This window comes from Sphaerodactylus townsendi, linkage group LG04, assembly GCF_021028975.2.
Source record: "Sphaerodactylus townsendi isolate TG3544 linkage group LG04, MPM_Stown_v2.3, whole genome shotgun sequence".
NCBI lineage: Eukaryota > Metazoa > Chordata > Lepidosauria > Squamata > Sphaerodactylidae > Sphaerodactylus > Sphaerodactylus townsendi.
In genome coordinates, this window is record NC_059428.1 from 20307257 (window position 1) to 20327822 (window position 20566).

General features: G+C 46.0%; 1 protein-coding gene across 1 annotated transcript in view; it reads right to left on the reverse strand.

Moving 5' to 3' along the window:
* The window catches only part of MAML2 (mastermind like transcriptional coactivator 2), a 180129-nt gene extending 160168 nt beyond the window's left edge, over positions 1-19961 (reverse strand). Inside the window, exon 1 of the mRNA XM_048493607.1 lies at positions 18567-19961. Within this exon, the coding sequence (XP_048349564.1) occupies positions 18567-18965 (399 nt within the window). The 5' untranslated portion in view covers positions 18966-19961. The remainder of the gene's footprint in view (positions 1-18566) is intronic.
* Positions 19962-20566: the final 605 nt, after the last annotated feature.

The window sequence follows — 20566 nt, forward strand, 5'->3', positions numbered from 1 at the left end:
GTGCTGGGATTATTTTACTCTGCATCCGGACTGGTTGTACCATGAGATTGTGCTTTAAAAACTGCCACTAGAGCCTTCAGCTGGTATGTCAGGGCCTAAAATTAAGTCACAGACCAACCTGTTGGGATGTATGCACAGTTGCCAACTTCCAGGTAGGTGTACCTTTTGGCATAATCAAAACCATCCCTGTTGAACTTCTTGCATTTAGTCCCTTTAGTTTCATCGAGAAACTTACAGAAACTAAATAGAAGGAACTTCCAGGCCTGGAGATCTTCCAGAATTACAGATGTTCTTCAGACAACAGAGATTATTCCCTCTGAGAAAAGGGCTGTTTTGGAGGGTGGACTTTGTCATTATACCCCACTGAGGTCCTGCCCCTCCCCAGGTTTCAACACCCCCCCTTTTCAGGAATTTGCAACCCAGAGTTGGCAAGCCTAACTGTACTAGAAACATGACCACCATTTTCTTGTTGTTTAAGAGAAATAAAGCAGAAAGGTTGGTGGCAGGGCTTGGAGAGAAATAAGTAGAGACAGAAGGAAAGACAAATGTAGGGTGATGGAGAGACACAAAAGTGACTCACAAGACTGTGAATGTTCTTTGAGCCTTTGTTAAAACATTATTTGTTTAAAGCAACAGTATACTCCCACCTTACTTCTGATGCACGCAGGACACAGCCTAAGCAACCTGTTTCCAGGAACTGGCTGAGGAGCACTCCTTCCCCAGTGGGTGGGTACGGTAAGTGTCTCTCTCTTCTTTCAGCATTTAATTTGCATCACGCAGCACCCACAGAGATCTGGATTCAAATCCCCATTCTGCCGGTAAACTTGCTGAGCAGACTGTAGCCAGCCACTTTATCTTATCCTAACATTGTTAGGTAGTGAGAATAAATGGATACCTGTTTATAACATCATGTCTAGCCATGATAGTTCACTGACAAAAAGTGAACAATTTGAAACTAAACTGTGAAAAGACAGAGGTAATGCTTGTTGGGAAGAAGGAGACCTTGAAGGAGATTGCTCTCCCCACTTCAGACGGAGTTCAACGGACCCTTGCTGACTCAGTTAAAAGCCTTGGGGTCGTATTGGAGAAGCATTATTACTGGAGAAGCAAATTAATGCAGCTCCCAAAAAAAATACTTTCTTCCAACTCAGCGTAGCATGCAAAAATGGCCCCACGCCTTGATATCCACCCGGATCCATGCCACAGTAACATCAGAACTAGACTACCGCAATGCACTGTACATTGGTGACCCCTCAAAATCAACTGGTCCAGAATGCTGTTGCTTAACTATTAGTTGGGGCCGGACACAACATGCATGTTACTTCCATTCTGCAGACACTCCATTGGTTCTCAATTGTTACTGAGCTCAGTTTAAGGCATTGGGTGTCACTTATAAAGTCCTTCACTGTCTTGGATCCTCTTATTTATGGGACCGCCTCTGCCTCTGTGCTCTGCCATGACAACTCCACTCAGGTCATCAAAAGTCTGTGCCAGTGCCAACCAGCAAATGGGCAAAATCAGCAACTGCCTGTACCAGAGCCTTTGCTATGGTTCCTACCTGCCTAAGAAGGTCAGGAAAACTGTACTCTCCTGGCCTTCCACAAACTATCCAGAACTGAATTATTCAAGAGGGCTTTGCAGCGCAGGTAATAAGACTGCATAGCACAAAACGGGTTCACAAACTCATTTGGATAAATGATTGGGACTTCTGGTTTTTGTTGCTGTATGCAGCATATTGTAAGTGGGATCCTATTATGTAACTTCTGTTCTGAATAATGTGTCATGTTAATACTTAATGCTATGCTTCTGTTTGTTTTTGGTGGTTCCAGACTTTTGATAGCCTAACTGTTAGTTACTGAATGCCTAGGTAGCTAATTTTGCTGCGGAACAACTTTTATTTTTTTACAGTAAGGATGGTTTAGCAGTGATATCAGCTGCCTAGAGGGGTGGTGAGCTCCCCCTCACTGGCAGTCTTCAAGCAGACACTACTCAGGAATGCTTTAGTTTAGACTGATCTTGCATTGAGCAGGGGGTTGGACTAGATTGTCTGTATGGCCTCTTCCAACTCTATGATCCTGTGATTCTATTACTTTAACCACGGGGAAGGGGAAACTTTGTATGTCTCCCTGAGTTTCTTGGAAGAAGAGCACAAAAATGTGATAAATAGATCACATCACCATGTGACACCCCCGAAACTAGGTTTGGCAGGAGCTTAGCAGGCGCGCGTGTGTGTGCGCGCGCGTGCATGTATTAAAAAAAAATCACTGTTGGTAAAACCAAAGACATTCCATTGATCCTTAGAATGCTGTGACATTTAAAGTTGTCAACTGAAAAATTCCTGGAGATTTGGGACTTTAGCTGGGAATTTATTAAGTCCACACTTGAAAGCAGCTATTTTCTCCAGGGAAACTGATCACTGTAGTCTGGTGGTCAGTTGCTATTCTGGCAGTCCTTACCTGGAAGTTGGCAGTCTTAGTGACATCACTTCCAGGATTTCCCTGGAAGTGAGGTCAAATGGTTGTGGCAACAGTGCACCCCCGTTTTTCCTGCAGGGCACCAGCTGCAACGCTACAATTTGCAACGTTTAAGCTAGTATTTTAAGCTTGAAATACGGAATTATGTTCTGAATTAAGAGTATAACATTTTACTTCAATATCTCTGTGCTCAAGGAACTCCCAGGTTACAAAGAAAGACTGCCCGACATTCCAGGTATAAGGTCAGGCTGTGACTGGGGACCCCCAGAAGTCTCCGCCACCCCGTGAAATTCTGCCGTTCATCTCCATTTTGCAAACTACGTGGCAAAATACTCTGACCCTGTTCTGGATTTTTTTAAAAAAAGATTTTGAGCAACAGATTATATCTTTTTTTCTCACCCTACCACTAGCTTCCCCACGCCTCACCTCTCTCTCCCCCTCTCCCCCCCCTCCTTTGCTGGTGTGGGACTATTCACATGCTTGTTAAGAATAAGCTAAAGTACACAGCTGAGACCACAGAACCTGATTTTCAGGAACTGAATCCCTGTTCAGATAATCTCACATTAAATGTTAAACACTTCCTTAGATGTTCCTTTGAATTGTGGCCTCGGCGTGCCCAATCCATCACAGCCCCCTTGTCTGTTTCGATCATTACTTTTGCTAAATTCCCAGCTTTTTTTATGACTCTGGTGATTTAGCGGTAGTAAAGTTATTTGCCCTGCCTCTCCTGGTGGGAAAATTACCCCTCTCCCCACCGGTCTTGGGTAAACACTTTCGTAAGAGAGAGACAGGCTTTTGGAAAATAAGAGTTTTCGAGCATGAGAGAAGGAGAGGCAGGGAGAGAAAATAAACTGCAGACCGAAAAAAAAGAAGTTAATGTCAGGAAGGTCACCACATGGTACAGAGAAGAGCCATTATTTTTTTTTGGGGGGGGGGGGGAATGCGAAGAACATGTGGAAACCATGTGTCTGGCAGGTCTGTGTCAATTTCACAAACACAGAAGTGCTACAAGATTGTGGCCCAAACCAAACGGGAAAGGAGAAATTTGAAAAAGTAGGAGGGAAATAGGACTCTAGAGAGACCGTCAGCTACCGAAGACACTCACGATGGTGATTATTCTAACATTCACTTTCAAGGGAACCTGCTTGTTGCCAGATGCCTGAAGATAAAATTGTATTGACCCTTTCAGAGGCTTAAATGGATGTTATTTACTGGGTGATATGATTTACCTCAGTGCCACGAAAACCTTCCACTGCCCATTTCTGCATGTTAAAAGGGCAGGGCATTTTTTTTATCCAGGCCTATTGGAACCTGTTGCTATTGATTTACATCATTTTCAGAGGGGCAGTTTAATCCATTTTAGTATCTGATAAATATTTCTCCTGTATTGCATTTCGGACAGGGAGTCTCTTTAAAGGACTGCTGATTCTGATGGCGAGCTGTTAATTTTTTTTTTCATTTCAGACATCCTAAAGGCCAAATGTCCTGCTTTTTAAATGAGGGTTTGATCCCATTTTTTTGTGGTAAACTTTTTTTAAAAGGTTTTGTTACATGGTTGTGTTTGACTCGCTACCTCAACCGTTTGTAGTGCTTTGTAAAAAGCTTCTTTTTGCTGCCCCTTTTGTTTCTACCTTTTTAAAGAACCAAAGCAGATTTTCAATATGGATCACGGTAGCCGAAACAGGGAGAGAACAACAGAAAATGGTGGGTGCCATGGGAAAACACCATATCACTTGATGTTCAGTATTTGATCTAAATTTGCTATGGATACAGTTAAAAGAGCCCACTGGAAAAGAGTCATTTGAAATGATCCCGCTTTGCTTTCACAACATGGGAGTCCTAGACTTGCCAAACTCTAGGTGGGGCCTGGACATCTCCCGTTTTTACATTTACAGTGGATCCTCGGTTTTCATTGCCTTCGGTTTTCATCGGTTTTGGTTTTCATCGACTTTTTCAGTGAAAAATTCGTCTCGGTTTTCATCGATTTGTCTCGGTTTTCATCGATTTACAGTAAGGTGCAGGGGTTTGTGGAGAAAAATCACCCGGACAAAGCTGTTGCAGGCCGTGTCTGCAACTTGTTTAATGACAATGTCTTGCCCCATTTCAGACAAATCTTAAAGAGGCGTCAGAAACAGACCTCTTTGGACAGCTTTCTGCTGCGACACTGGTCCACTGGCTCTGAAGCTGGTCCTAGTGTTATTGTTTGTTACTGTTTTCAGCATTACACACTATGTTTATTCACCAAAAAATGTGTTTTTGGTATGTTTTTTGGAGTGCCTAGAACAGATTAATTGGATTTACATTGATTCCTATGGAAAAGTTTGCCTTGGTTTTCATTGGTTTCGGTTTTCATCGATTCTTTTCGGACGGATTACCAACGAAAACCGAGGTTCCACGGTATCTCCAGACAAGAGATCAGTTCCCCTGGAGAAAAAGGCTCTTTTGGAGGGTGGGCCGAATAGCATTGTACCCTACAGACATCTCTCCCCTCCCCAAACTTCACCCTCCACATGCTCTATTCCCCAAAATGTCCAGGTATTTTCCAACCCAGAGCTGGCAACCTTGTTGAGGATTCAATCTGATTCAAAGCAGAATAATGTCTTCATGTAGAAAGATCAATCTAGTCTGTTCACAGATCCAGTCTCTATATTTAAGTATCCACAGATTTGGCCGCACTGAGAATAAAATATATTGATGATTACGAATATTACTAACACTACTTAGCACAGAATGCATGTAGCCCTCATCAATGCTTACTAAAAACAACTTTGCTGATCCAGCAGAGCAGACTCTCAAGCAGAAACATCCATCTTCTTGACAGGGAAATTACAGCATTATTATATATTCTGCCTCAAATGTTCTACGCTGTTATTGATTTCTTCAATCACATAAGCAGGAACTCCCAGCCAATGGGGCCGTCAAAGCTTTTATGTGTGTATCCCTGTTTCAGAAACCTTTTACAGCATATAATATTTGCCCGAGCAGACAAGTCTGATTTCTCCCGAGCTATTTTTGGTGTGACCTACAAATATGTGCTTTTAACGTCCTTATGAAAAGTAGCCACTGTGTATGTGCAAGAGACACAGTTTGAAAGCTAAATACCATTCCTTGCTATTTAAAAGAATAAACTCAAGGTTACACAGACTTCCCCCCCCCCTCAAGTAAGCAAATACTAAGTTGTAGTCTACTTTATAAGACACAATCCAAAGCTATATACCCAGCTGCCTGTCTTTCTTGTAAGGATGCTCCAGAGAACTTTTAGCCTACTAAAGCAAAAAGCAGACACTGCAGTACAGAGGATATCGGCTGATATCAGCATTCTCTTTGCCCTAAACCCAGTTCTTCCAAAATCTACCCCCAAATCTCCTGCAATTTCCCAACCCAGAGTTGGCAGCGTTAACTGGAACCATCGTTATATTTTCTTATCTCATTTGTGCCAAACCAACGTCATTCGTGTCAGCAATAATTTATAGCACCAACGTAAACCATCAACAGTCTCTTGATAATGTATCCTTTTCGGAGAACCTCACGTCCCTCCTCATCCGTGAAGCATATACTTCCTGTAGCCGTGGCATTTGATGACTACAAAACCTACAGTGCAGTGCAATAGGAGACCACTCACGCATAAATTACATTCAGGTCCTGAAGCAAGTAACTGGCACCATGAATGGAAGGTTGGTGGCAAACCAGCCCAGTTTAAAAGTAAGAGCTAGAAAAGGAATCATCAAGTCACTGAACAGAAAATTTCAGGTGGGCTTTTCTCAGGAGATAATCACAGAACTGCGGGGCTACCATGAAGAAAGTCCCGCCGAATGCAAGTTTCTACTGCACATATGGAGCATCAACCAAGGCTATATAAAGAGAAGTTACTCTAGAAGGGGGCTTTCCCTAAGATGCAGTGAATTTTCTACAGAAATCTGATGAAAATGGAAACCTGCCTGAAGATTTTTGTTCATGCATGCCCTCAGTGACAAGCCAGCTGCATTCATGAGAAAGTTGCTTCTCTAAGCGAATTCGTTTGGCACGCACCTTGATCAGGCACCTGTTTATATGCATTATGCGGGTGCACGTGTATTTCCACAAGTGTATTCAATAAACTCAACAGCAGCTTAGGGTATTCTAGCCTCAAACAAAACAGTTATTCAGCCCAAACACCTGTTGCTGATACCAGTGTACTAGATCATGAAAGGGGGGGGGGGAAGGAAGTGAAAGTCTGCAGTGCTAAAAATTAGGAGACATGGGGCGGATTGAGTTGAGGCAAAGGAAAAAGAATAGTCAGGAGAGTGGCTGAGAAAAGGAGCCTCTAAATCCAAGAGGCTTCTGCAACTTTTTCTGAGCCTGAACTAAAGAAACAGGCTGTGTAAACACTTGTGTCACGAAACTGCTTTATACTGAATGGTCCACCAAGGTCCGTATTGTTTAAGAAGAAGAAGAAGAAGAGTTTGGATTTATATCCCGCCCTTTCTCTCCTGTAGGAGACTCAAAGGGGCTTACAATCTCCTTGCCCTTCCCCCTCACAACAAACACCCTGAGGTAGGTGGGGCTGAGAGAGCTCCGAGAAGCTGTGACTAGCCCAAGGTCACCCAGCTGGCGTGTGTGGGAGTGTACAGGCTAATCTGAATTCCCCAGATAAGCCTCCACAGCTCAGGCGGCAGAGCGGAGAATCAAACCCGGTTCCTCCAGATTAGATACACAAGCGCTTAACCTCCTACGCCACTGCGTAGGAGGTTAAGCTGCTGCAGATTGGCAGCAGCTCTTCAGGTAGAGAGGTCTTGTATACACCTGCTACCTTGTCAGGTAGACAGGTCTTGTATACACCTGCAGAAGCAACAGCAAAAGATCTTTACGGCCCTTGGCTGGGGAGTACATTACAAGAAATCAAGACAGGCTGGGTCCTTTTAAGAACTGCAGGCTGCAATCCTGTTCATTCTAACCAAGTAGGGGCAAACCCGATCCAGGTTGACAGAACTTGTTTTGGGGCCAAAACAGAGAAGACTGCACAGTAAAGAAACACACAGCTGATCAGGTGACAGGAATTCCCCTAAACTGGACTCTTATTATTTCAAAACAAGGGTGGAGACTATAGAGGTGGATGTTTGAATACTCACGTCTGAACCCCCAAAACGCGTCCCTCCATACAATATCTCAGGAGTTGTTGGTCAGGTGAACCCTGGTCTAGAGTTGGTGGCAGTGGAGGCATTGTCCCCTTGTGCCACTTCTAGTTTAACCAGAGGTGAAGCAGGAGCACCAGCTCAACATTTGACGCAGCAGGTTCCACCCTCCAATTGTTCCTAGAGGTTACAGGCTGCAGCCTCGCACCTCTCCAGAAACCCCTGAAGTGACTCTGGCCCTTTCCCCACTTACCGTTTGCGGCGCGCTACTCTTAGTGCGAGTCATTTCTGCCGTGGGGTCGTGTTCCCCACTGCCCCACGCTCTGCGCGGGGTCATCAAAAGGTGCCATTTTTTCAGCGCCAGAAATGACACGCGCTGAGGGGACGCGAGAGCGGCAGAGTCGGGGCGGCTGCGTTGTCGCCGCCCGGACTCGTGGGGAGGGCAGCTGGACCCCGTGCTATTTGGGGAGAGTAGCGCGCAGCAAACGGTAAGTGGGGAAAGGGCCTCTGTGTAACTATAGAAATTGGCAACGATTCGAGAAATCAGCATCACAGAAGATGATCCCCCTTGTTCCTACACCTGGAACTACCATCGAGGCAAAGTGGGGAGAGAATTATGTATGCCACTCTAAGCTCCTTGGGGAGCACCCGAGACAGAAGTGAGATACAGCAATAAAACGCAATTAACTGCTTGTATCAAGGCTATTCAGATTCCATTCCCCAAGAAGATCATGTTGCATGGTGGGGAATGAAATCAAATGAGCTTACAATGTATTTTGGCATTCATTTCACTTGGCAGCATGTTTTAACAACATGTTCACACATGCTTCAGAGGTTATACTGAACAGAACTAAGTCTTTTTTATTGGGGGAGACACATGAATGGAAATGAATCCTGGTGCCATGCAATGTAAACGTCTTGTGAAATTTGTGTGTGTATGTGACAATTTATCTATGGGTTTGAGGAATTTTCTTACACACAAGGGCTTTGCACATAAGAAAAGCATAACACGATCCTAAGTTGAAGAAAAATCTGACCTCTGTATGGGGCTGCCGGCCTCCTGAGATCACAACGGATCTCCAGACTACAGGGATCGGTTCCCCTGGAGAAAATGGCTGCTTTGGAAGGTGGAGCCTGTGAACTTTATGCCACTGAAGGCCCCTCCCTCCACAAACATCACCCTCCCCAGGACCCAACCCCAAATTTGCAGGACTATCTTAACCCAGAATTGGCATCCCTGCTTTTATGTTTGTTTTCCATGTGTTCCTTGATTTGATAATAGAGAGGCACTCTGAATGTCTTGAAGCACAGTGTTGTTTTATTTGCTTACCCAACGAATTAAGCCTAGCACTGAAAACTGGTTCTGAAAGACACTGTTCACTGTTTTCCCCTCAAACAGTGCTGAATTCCTGTCCCAAAGAGGGACACAGATAATTTTAGTGCATTTGTAGCCAACATTTTTTCTCACAAGCTAAGTACTGTTATTAACAGATTAATTTTATTTATTTATACCCTGCCTCTCTGGATAAATATCTGTGAAGCAACCTACAGCAAGAAACAGACCAAGAAACTAATAAAAAATCAAGACAAAACAGCTACAAAACAGGTTACAATTTCAAATAAACTCCTTAAAAAAAACACTGACAGGGGTAATTATATAGGTGCACATGTAGATACATTATTGTGAGGCGGGTGTTTGATCAATGTGAAAGGATTTGGCCAAAGGCAACCGGAGCCAAAACCAGTTCCTTAATAGCAGAGTGGTTTACCTGACAGATTGATATTGTTAGGTTATGGTTTCTTAATGACTCCCTTCAAGAAGCAGTGTTATGGAGTGGTTGAAGCGTTGCGGAGGGTTGCTAACAGCCTGGAGAAAAATTATGCTGCCAGCTTAATGGGAAGTTGCTTACCAGATAGGGTTGCCAAGTCTGCCCCTCTGGCAGGAAACCTCGCACTGGCAACCTTAGTTGCCTGCCACAGCTGGAAGCAGTGAGAAAAATAAAGTTTAAAAACTGCCAACATCACACACACTTTGATGTGACTTCTGTTGAAAACCCAGAACTGACACGACATCCCTCAAGGAACCCTACAATTTACCATAGAGTTTTCAGCAATTCCTAGAGTAACCTGACATCAATTCTAGGTTTTCCTTGAAAATGATGCCATAGCACACTGGATGTTGTTGCCCCACCACACGTTCCTGCCTCCTAAGTTCCTGGCAGCAGTGATATTTATCTCTTTGCCGTGAAAAAGTTCCACTGCCCATTATCACACAACACTCCTCTATTAATAGAAGAGCACATTATTTTTCCAGACTGGTTGGAAAAACTAGTGTTGGGCAAGTACCTGGGAGACTACAGTCTAAATGCCATCTTGATCCCACAAACCTGGTGTGACCTTGGACCAGTCATTCTCTTGGCCAAACCTAACTCACAGGGTTGTTGTGAGGGGAAAAATGGAAGAGGACAGAATGTTGATGTAAGCTTTGGGTTCCCATTAGGAGGAGAGGTGGGGCATAAATATCTAAATGAAGTCTCTATCAGAGCTGTGGGAAAGTAACCTCTCCTAGTTCAGGCTCATTCAGCACATGCAGAATAATGCACTTCCAAACTGCTTTCAGTGCTCTTTGAAGCTGTGCGGAATAGCAAAATCCACTTGCAAACCGTTGTGAAAAGTGGTTTGAAAATGCATTATTTTGCAGTTGCGGAAGGGGCCTCCGTTGAAAGGGGTGGGCAGGTTTGTAAAGCAGGGAAGGAAACAACATACAGACAACTGTGAGTTCAGTGAAGCATCTCTTCCTCTCTCCCTCTCTGGCTATCAGATATATTTGCTTCCTTGAATGAAGTGCTTTTTGCCTCTGCTTGTATATTTGCAAACGAAGGAAACGTTCATTTCCGAGTCTCCAGCCCTCTGTTCTCTCTCCCAAAGAGAACCGAGCCAGGCAAGTTCTGCGCCTACAACTTCACTGCTCAAGAAAGGTGAGGCATGCATGGAACCATGGAAGGGGTTACAAAGGCCATCTAGCCCAACCCCTGCTCAATGCAGAATCATCCTAAAGCATCTGTAACAAGAATTCATCCAGCTCTGGTTTGAAGATTGCCAGAGAGGGACAGCTCACCCCCTTCTCTAGGCAGCCAGTTCCACTGCTAAACTACTTTTACTGTACCTTTCCCTATACTTTTCCGACCATAATTTATACCCATTATTGCGAGTCCTGTCGTTTGCTGCAGGCCAACATACATACTTAGACATCTACTTTGTGTTTGGGAGTGATGTGCATTGAATGGATTCAAACCACATATTAACCTCTGTGATACTATTGCTACCCCTGAAAAGCTAGTTTTCCAGCTGCAGGTAGTAGCTAATGTAGGGGAGCTTTTAAAATAGTTACTCTCCCACCTACAATATGAAATGCTACATTCCAGAAAATTCTCTGCTACCTGATGCCAATGTGTAGGGTGGTATAATGGTTACAGTTTTAAACTAGGACTAGATATCTGGATTCAGATTGCCTTTCACTGGGTGACCTCAGACCAGTTACAATTTTCCAGTTGAGTCTACTTCACAAGGCTGTTGTGAAGGCAACAATGGGAGAGGGAGTGTGCATCTTACTTTCATATTGTTTTGTTTGTAAGATGCTCACAAGCGGCTACCCCCCTGCCCCCTTGGTGATCTGTTTTGATTTCATTTTCAGTGTCACTGGGAATTCACCTACAAATAAGGAATTGGGATTTCAGGAGCTTTCCATCTCAAAATAAACTCTGGGCCTCCCCAAATCACAACTCAAGAAGGTTATGCCATAACAATGCACACAATTTGCCATTTTGCCGTATTTGAACGTCAGAACAAATGCGGTTTGTTAACAGTCCTCAGTCACAAAGGTGTGAACCTGACACCATTCTCATATACATTCTGTCTTGGAATACGATATTAATCTTGCTATCCTCACAATGACCCTGTCTGGTAGGCCAGTATTATCCTCACCAACTCAGTTTCTTTGCAACACACACAATTGCGGTGACATGATTTGAAGCAGAGCAGCCAAAACTCATTTGGGAATGCAGAGCGGCTCAATTCGGATTGTTTGAAGCTACATCTGTCCTTCTAAAAAAATCGCTGGAAAGCCAAATACTGGGATTAACTTCAGCCTTGTCTAGTGCCAGAATAATTTTTAATTAATTAGTAATATGTGATAATTCTAAGATATTGCATTATTTACTGGATATATTATACAGTTTTAATTTCATGGTTCTTTAGTTTTATTGCTTTATTTGTTGTATATACGGCCTTTTAAAAATATTTTTCCTGATTTTATAATCTACCTTGAGTCTCACTAAGATAGGTGGGTGACAAAATGAAAATTAATAGTGCATAACAGCTGAGGTACAATGGTGTTTCCTATTGAGAGAACTTGATTTTAGCACACAGTTGATTGAATTGCATTTGAGAGGAGCCATACAAAGGTGCCAAACGCTGGTGATGTAGCGTGATCAGGCATGTTGACAACATTTTATATTTCATATTGGATGCCTTCAAAAACATTTAAGAAACTCCAATGCATCTACACACACAGCCTGGCATACCTTTCATTGACCCAAACAGAAATAATTTTTCAGTAAGCATGCATAAGAGCAGACCAATTCTGGGGTAAGATTTCCCATGCAGTTTACACGCTGAAATCAGAAAAGCAGGAAACGTAGACACCCCAACAAAATTGCAACACATGCAAACGTTCGTTTCAGCTCTCGCTCCCTATGAATGATGTAATAAAACGATGGCTCAAAATGCCATACAGAAGAGGGTTGTGAAGAAATCGATAGGAAAGAGCTTCCTTTCCAGCCGCTCAAACGCTGCATGTGAGAATGCGGCCGAAACTGCTCCACAGCCTTCTGAGAACTGGTCTGCATGGAAGCTTTTTGGAACACGTGGGAAGCTATTTGCATGAGCTGGCAGGAGAGCAAACCCTTCGAGCTGGAATGCTGCACCTGTGTAAACCGGGAAGGATACTAGAGACGTCAAATTATGAAATTTGTGATGTGTGAGGAGATATTTATTCCTGCCTTTGATCCCAGCCCTCGAGGTCTCATTCCTTGATGCCCGACACCCTGGTTCTCTGCCGGCACCCTCCTCAGAGAACTTTTGTGGCTCGGCCTGTCTTCTTGGCCTGGATTCCTGTCAAAGCCGCAACCAAACAACCCAAAACAGCCCTTGCCCTTTACCTGTCCTGGTGTTATCAATAGGAATTGTTCTTTTCATCCGTACCCTGATAAGGGTTGCCAACAGCTTAGAGAAATTAAATCTCATGTATTTCTAATAGCGGCTTCATGTGTGGAAATGGGCCGCTGAAGATTTTCACGGCCAAGAAGAGGTCAATAACATCCATTCAGTTGCAGGACAATTTTTCTCTCCAGGTTGTTGGCAACTTTCCCCATACAGCCCCAACAATCTTTTCCCCACTTTATTTGGATATTTTTATCCCCACTTTTCTTCTTAGTTGAGAGCCCAAGCAACTCACACAACCATTCTCTCCTTTGCCATTTTACCCTCAAAGCGACAACTCTGTGAGGTAAATTAGGCTGAGAGAAGCTAACATTCAGCAAGTTTCTGGGGCAGCGTAGGGACTGGAATATGGTTTCTCCAGATCCCAGTCTGATAGTCTTACATCACCAGCCTTTACAACACCTGTGCAAGGCAGGCTAGCATTTTCACCCCCAGGATGGGCGAAGGGATTGGGGCTTGCCTACCAGTGGAATCCCAAGCAGGTGTGTTCAGAGCTAAGTCCCAATGAGTTCTGATTTCAGTCTATGCCTACCAGTGAGGATAACATTCAAAACAAGGGATTTCAGTGTCTGCAACTGAAACCTTTAGACCTCTCCAAAAATTAGCTTGTCTTGCAAAGACTCCATCTGGGTCAGCTCCCTTGAGCTACATTTCAACTGGGTTATCACCAGAGCAATTCCTTGTACAATCAAATTCCTTTGACTCACTGGTCAGGAGGATGGAATAATTTGCCTAACATGCTGTTCTAAGATGTGTCTTTTTGTCTTTATGCTATTAGACTTTTATACTGCCTCTCCCCTTTGAAGCTTGGAGCGGTTTCCCTTCATAAGCACAGAATAAATACATAAATACAGTAAAATCAATCAGTTAAAACTATATAATTTCTATGTAATCCCAATGGTGATAATATATCCGATTAACAGAACTAATTAGAGGGTTGGGGGGAGGGGAGAGGCCAGTGTTGGCAACCATTATATGAGGGGGGTATGCAGTGGGAAGGGGGAAATCAATGGACATTGTCCGTTTAGTCTGGCGCCAATCCACTGTCTATCCACATCCCATCTTCAATATGGGGATAACTGTTGGTCTACCTTACCAAATCGATGCAAATATTGCAAGTAAACGGCTCTGAACCTGCCTTGGCATGGAAAAGAGCCTATAAATTTAATAAATAAACAAATAAATGTAAAACCCCTTCTAAAAACATGTTACACAAATACCAAGTTTTATTACCCTCCTTTGTGCTGATGCAATAAGTACCAGGAGATTTGTAAACATCAGCTTTCTTCACAAGAGCTTTACACAGTGCCTGTTCTTCCCCAAAGATAAAATTACTGATGGCTTCAAAATAAGATAGCGCTGACGCACCTCAAGAAATACTGGAAGAGTTCTTTGCTGTTTCCACCCTATGACTATGACACACAAACATTTCTTCCATAACGTGCTCCTTTTACATCCGGGTCCCTTCCTATCGATGGGACTCGCCGTTCCCCCCTCTTGGGGAGGGTTTTCAATATGGGTTTCGCTGGACGCCTTTTTATTTTTATTTTATTGTACTAACTGCTGTTTTTCAAAGGGATTTAGTGGTCATATTTTAAAACTGATGGAGCTTGCGTAGTTGTAATTTATTTACATGTAGTTAAACTTTGCTCCCTTTGGTTGTATTGTGGTAGAATTTTATGTTGTACACCGCCCAGAGCCCTCCGGGGATAGGGCGGTATAGAAAACCAAACAGTAAACAAACAAACAAACAAACAACTGCCCAAGCACACACTACAAGGGATTAACCAGGTTCCTGGGGTTGTAACATGTTGAACCAATGCCACCCACAAAGATTGGCAACCCTATTTTCCAGGGGGTAATTCCTCTTAGTCTGATCAAGCCTGCAAACTGACAATATTCCAGTAGTTGATGGAGTAATTTTTCCCTTTGAAACAACAGAGTCCTGCGGGCCTGTGGTCTGAACAGGAGAAAACATGTGAGGACCAGAGATGGTTTTTTGGAGCCTGTGCCCATCACTACATTTCAACAAGAACTTTAATCTGCAAAGAAACTTTAAGTACTGGGATCACTGTGTCCTCCCATTCTTTGCACAAAGCACAGAACAGATTGCCTCCACAGTCTAACGTGTTGCTCATAATTTGCTGCATTTGTTTAACCCACATATTGCTATTATAGGAACGTGCTGGAATAAATGCATTCGCTATGGCTCACCCCACGATACTCTAATGGGACATGAGCAATACCAGCATTCAGGCTCTGCAGCTGGGATCCATCAAGACAGAAAAAGGACAGCACGTCCGACGTGAAGATCTCGATCTTCCCAGCAGAGTGCATCAGAGAATTACTTGCCATGCTGAAGAATCTATCACAGGTGTCAAACTCGCGGCCCTCCAGATGTTATGGACTACAGTTCCCATCATCCCCTGCCAGCATCATGCTGGCAGGGGATGATGGGAACTGTAGTCCATAACTTCTGGAGGAGCGTGAGTTTGACACCTGTGATCTAAGTCAATGATCTCCATGCATAAACTACTGCACAGTCCCCCCATAATGCGGCAGGGAGACATTTCAAGGTTTTGGTTTTGCTGGGCTCAGCGTACAGTACCGTTTTCAGAACCTCTCCTTGACCTGCTCAAAAAACACAGTAGAAACCTTTGAATCCCGGGCTCTGCGATGCAAGCCATTTTTAGGCCCTTTCTGCACAAGCAGAATAATGCACTTTCAATCCACTTTGCAGCTGGATTTTACTGTGCAGAATAGCAAAATCCACTTGCAAACAGTTGTGAAAGTGAAGTGAAAGTGCGTTATTCTGCATGTGTGGAAGGGGCATGGAGAATCTCAGTCACTCAATATTTGTGGGATCCAAGTTCTTGAAGAATACCAGGGTATAAGCGTTTGAAAAGATCCTTAAGTGTAAGGATGTGTTGCTGATGACAAAGATCAAGTTAATTCCTCTTACGATATTCTTCATTACTGTGCAATGTGAAAGTTGGGCAACGAAGAAAGACGGCAGGTAGAAAGTTGATTAGTTTGAAACGTGAACTCTCCCTCTAGAAGCTAAAATGACTAAAGTGAGGCTATCGTATTTTGGTCACCTTATGAAAAGACAAGACTTGCTGGAAATGACAATAACGATAGGAAAAGTTGTAAAGGAATAAAAAAAGTCCCAACAGGATTAACTCAATCAAGTCGGCCACGGCCCTCTGTCTGCATGACCTGAGAAAGGCTATCAACGATAGGATACTTTGGAGGTCATTAATTCATAGGACTGACAAAAATCGGATGGCGCGCGTGCACACACACACACACACACAGCTCTCTTTAGATTTTTTGCCACTATTTCTGTCTTGCACTAGTACAGCTGATTACAGTTTGCATTATGCCTCTGCATCCTTTCACCGTAACACCCCTCCCACCTTCTGACTGGGATTTAAGCACTGACAGATCTAGGGGGACAGAGGGGGCAGACGATCCAGGTGCCATTTGCCTGGGTCACGTGGGGGGTGCATTTTCCACCCGCCCCTGCCCTTTCCCCTGCCCTCCCCTGTGCCCAGCCTGATGCCTCACCACCCTCTCTTCTCCTCTCCCCCACAAGCAGCACTGGCCAGGCTGCCACCGGCTCGGAGCTGCCGCCAGCTAGTGGGAGGCCTTTGCGCCCAGCTGGCAGCACCCCCGTCCACCTGCCCGATCTACTCTAGCACCATGCTGCTGTTACAGAGGGTGAGGTTCCAGTGCAGCTGCTGACTGGCCCTTGCAGCCGCAGACTTGTGGTACCATCTAACGTGGCTTTATGCCACAGGTGTCAAACTCGTGGCCCTCCAGATGTTCATGAACTACAATTCCCACCAGCCCTTGCCAATGCTCATGTTGGGAGGGACTGATGGGAATTGTAGTTCATGAACATCTGGAGGGCCGCGAGTTTGACACCCCGCTTTATGCCGTCAGCTTCCAGAAGCCCCGCCTCAACTCAAGCATCTATCAGTAGCCAGAGATTAAGCAGTAATGATAAAACACACAGCTGTGTTGATGAAAAGCTCTTTCTGGCAGGGAAATTAAGTGATTGGGGGAAGGGAGGGGGGAAACACTCCAAGTGATGTCTTTTAAAGCAAGCCACCCTGCTCTTTCCCTTCTCCCAGATATGAAATGTGGCGCTGATAGTTCCAGTCACCTTCTAGGACTGCTGCGATTCTCATTAAACTGTAATATCGCACGAAGAATTAATAAGATGCCGGCTGCTATTTGAGGTAGAAAAGAGGGCTACTTAAAATGCTGGCATTCCTAGGCGGGAAAACCAACCAGCCAACCCAGATGAAACTGAAAAGGATTCCAGTGGCATCGAAAAGACCATCAGATTTATCCCAGCAGTGCTCACTTCAACAGATGCATCAGGGTGCACAGCCTCAATGTGCGTTAACTGCTGCCAAGTGCCTTGCGACCTATGGCGGCCCTATGAATCAATGTCCTCCAAAAAGTCCAATGGTCAACAGCCTTTCTTAGGGCCTGCAGACCCTCCTTCACAGTCCGGCCATTGGGGTACAGTGGTTAAAAGTAGGTGGACTCTAAACTGAAGAAGCAGGTTTGATTCCCCACTCTTATCTGGTGAATTGAAAATGTTTTCTCCTGCTCCTACACATGAAGCCTGCTGCATGACCTCGGGTCGGTTACAGTTTTCTCAGAACTCTCTCAGCCCCACCTACCTCGCAAGACCTCTGTTGTGGCGAGAGGAAGGGAGGGAGTTTGTACGCCGCTTATAGTTTGGAAAAGCAAGGAATAAACCCAAACTCTTCTCCTTTTCTTTGCCTCATGTTGGATCTTCCTGTTTTCCTACTGCCTTCAACTTTTCCCAACATTACTGCTCTTTCCAGTGACTCCAGCTTTCACATAATGAGACAGAAGTACGATAGCCTCAATTTAGTCACTTGACAGATGCGTGTCCACTCCAATTAATCTGGGGAAGTGAGCGCAGACCCTCATGCAGGAGAAAAAATTATTAACCCTAAAAATGCATCTGGCTGTTGCCACAAGGAGTAGAAGAGTTCAGATTTATACCCCACCTTCCTCTCCTGTAAGCTGGCTCACAAACTCCTTTCCCTTCCTCTCCTCGCAACAAACACCTTGTGAGGCAGGTGGGGCTGAGAGAGTTCTGAGAGAACTGCAACTGCCCCAAGGTCAGCAGCAGACTTCATCTGTAGGAGCAGGGAAACAAACCCAGTTCACCAGACAAGAGTGAGTGGGGAATCAAACCCACGCCTCCAGATTAGAGTCTGTGGCTCATGTGGAGGAGTGAGGAATCAATCCCTGTTCTCTAGCGTGGTGTAGTGGTTAAGAGCAGGTGGTTTCTAATGTGGAGAACTGGGTTCAATTCCCCACTCCTCTAGCGGAGTGGTGGAGGCTTATCTGGATAACTGATTTATTTCCCTGCTCCTCCACATGAAGCCTGATTGGTGCCCTTGGGCTAGTCATAGTTCTCTCAGAACTCTGTCAGCCCCACCTACCTCACAAGGTGTCTGTTGTGGGGAGAGGAAGGGAAAGGAACTTGTGAACCACCTGAGAGAGAAAGGTGGGCTGTAAATCCAAACTCTTCTTCTTCTTCTTCTTCCAGATTAGAGTCCACCTGCTCCTAACCACTGCACCATCCTTGCAACAGTGCAGTGAAGACATAATGCAACAATGCAGACTTAATGCAAAGCGGACTCACCGCCACCAACGCCGGGTTCCTCTGCTCCCCACCAGCCGCCGGGCCCTGCTCGACCCCATTCCTGCCGCCAAGGGCGCCGTCGCCGAGCAGCGGCTGGTGATAGTGGTCCGCCGGAGGGGGCGCTGTGGCGCAAGGGTTGCCGGCCGCCGCCGCCTTGGCGTGCTTGGCGCCTTTGCGCGCCGCCTGGCCGTGCTGCTGCTGCACGAGGCGGAGGAGGTGGCGCGTGCCCTCCCGCTCGCGCTCCGAGGTCTCCGCCCGGCCGCGCTCGTAGCGCCCCGCGCAGTCCAGGTGGTGCTGGCGGCAGACGGCGATGCGCGCGCGCAGCCGCTCCACGATCGCGCTGTGCACCCGCGGCGCCCCCAGCAGAGCCGGCGCTTGCGGGGCCGCCGTGTCCCCCATCTCGGGTGCTCCTCCGGGCCTGAGCCGGCCTAGGCTCTCCCTCCGTGCCGCATGAGTGGGCAACGGGTTTGCTCCAAGAGGCCGATCTGGGTTTGTTTTTTTTAATTTTGCAAAGCTGCCAGAGATCAGCCGCCCCCCACCCCCTCCGGCTTGGGGGTCTATCACACCATCGGGCAGGCAGAATGAGAATCTGACAGATTTAGAGCGGAGCTCCCCCCCACGTTAGAGACTTGCTAGCATATGAATGCAACGGAGCGGCGAGCAGAAAAAGCAAAGAGGCCACGCCGCGGTGGAGATTTGCAAGGGATAGGCATATAAAAAGCAACGGATAGGAGGGCTTTTATTCTCTCCCCCCCCCTTCCAGGAAGTACTAATGGACGGCCGCTTGAAAGGATGCAGACATTTTTACAGTAAGCAAACTTGGGGGGGGGGGGCACGTCTAGTAGAAAAGTAGAGGGACAACTTTTAAAAGGGGCGGGGGAGGGAATCGACAAAGACCAAGGTCTCCTAGGGCAGTTTGAAAAGCTGGGGGTGGGGAATTTGGTAAGGGGGGGGCATGCACAAGAGTGAGACGTTTTTAGAAGCAAGTCGTTTGCACCGGGAAGGCTCGCCCAGACGGATGATGCACGCGGTTTCTCAAGGCTTTGGCAGAACTTCCAAGCTGAAAAATCTAATGTTCAGATGGGGGGGGGGGGGGGCGCGCCGGTTAAAACCCCGTTCGGCTTTTTCTTCTCTCCTCGTCCGGCTTCTTGTTGTAATCCCGTTTTGCACCAGCTCTTAATCACGTACGTATAATATAGCAGACAAGATCCTTATGGTGTCAATAAATTGGCGTTGGGATCAGATGCAATCTCTTGGTCGCGGACGAGAGGAATCCCGATCGAGAGCTACTCCTGCCGCCTCCGCGAAATCGAAAAGCAAAATCCGAGCCTGAAGCCAAAACAAAACAATCTTGCAACATCCTTGTTGTTTCTTTGTAGTTCCAGAAGCTCCAGGCAGCCCCAAGGAGGGAAATCAATATTTCGGAAAGGGGGTGGGGGGGAATAGCAACGGTGCCCCCCCTCCCTCGCAATGCGCCCACCAGCTTGCAAACTTCCAAACTTTTTGTACCTCCGGACCGGTCCAAGCCAGCGAGTCGCCCCGTATGTGTTTGTAAATCCCAGGCGCGGACCGCAGGGTTTCCCCTTGCTCCGCTCTCAGTGTAAATCTCTCCGATTCGGATTATGGTGGAGGATCCCCGTTTCGGAATGCAAAGTGGCTCCCAGCGCTTCTCCTCTTTTCCGCCCGGCTGCTACGCCTGCCCGGCGCGGGGGTTGCAGATAACACAGGATTGCATTGTGCTCGCGGAAGACGCACCGAGGCAGAGAGCAGTCCGCGGCCGACGCTGACTGGGGGAGCCCGGGCGGAAAGCTGGCGGGAGCCGCGGCGGAGCAACGAGGCCAGGACGCCCCCCAGCGGCAGAGCGCCCTCGTTGCAGGGACGGGGAATCGAGCAGATTCGCCGCCGATCCGGAATATGTGAATGCTCACGAGTTGAACGGGACTGACCCCTAATTAAGAGTGCATCTTGGTTTCCAAATAGCCCATATGCCTGGTAAAACC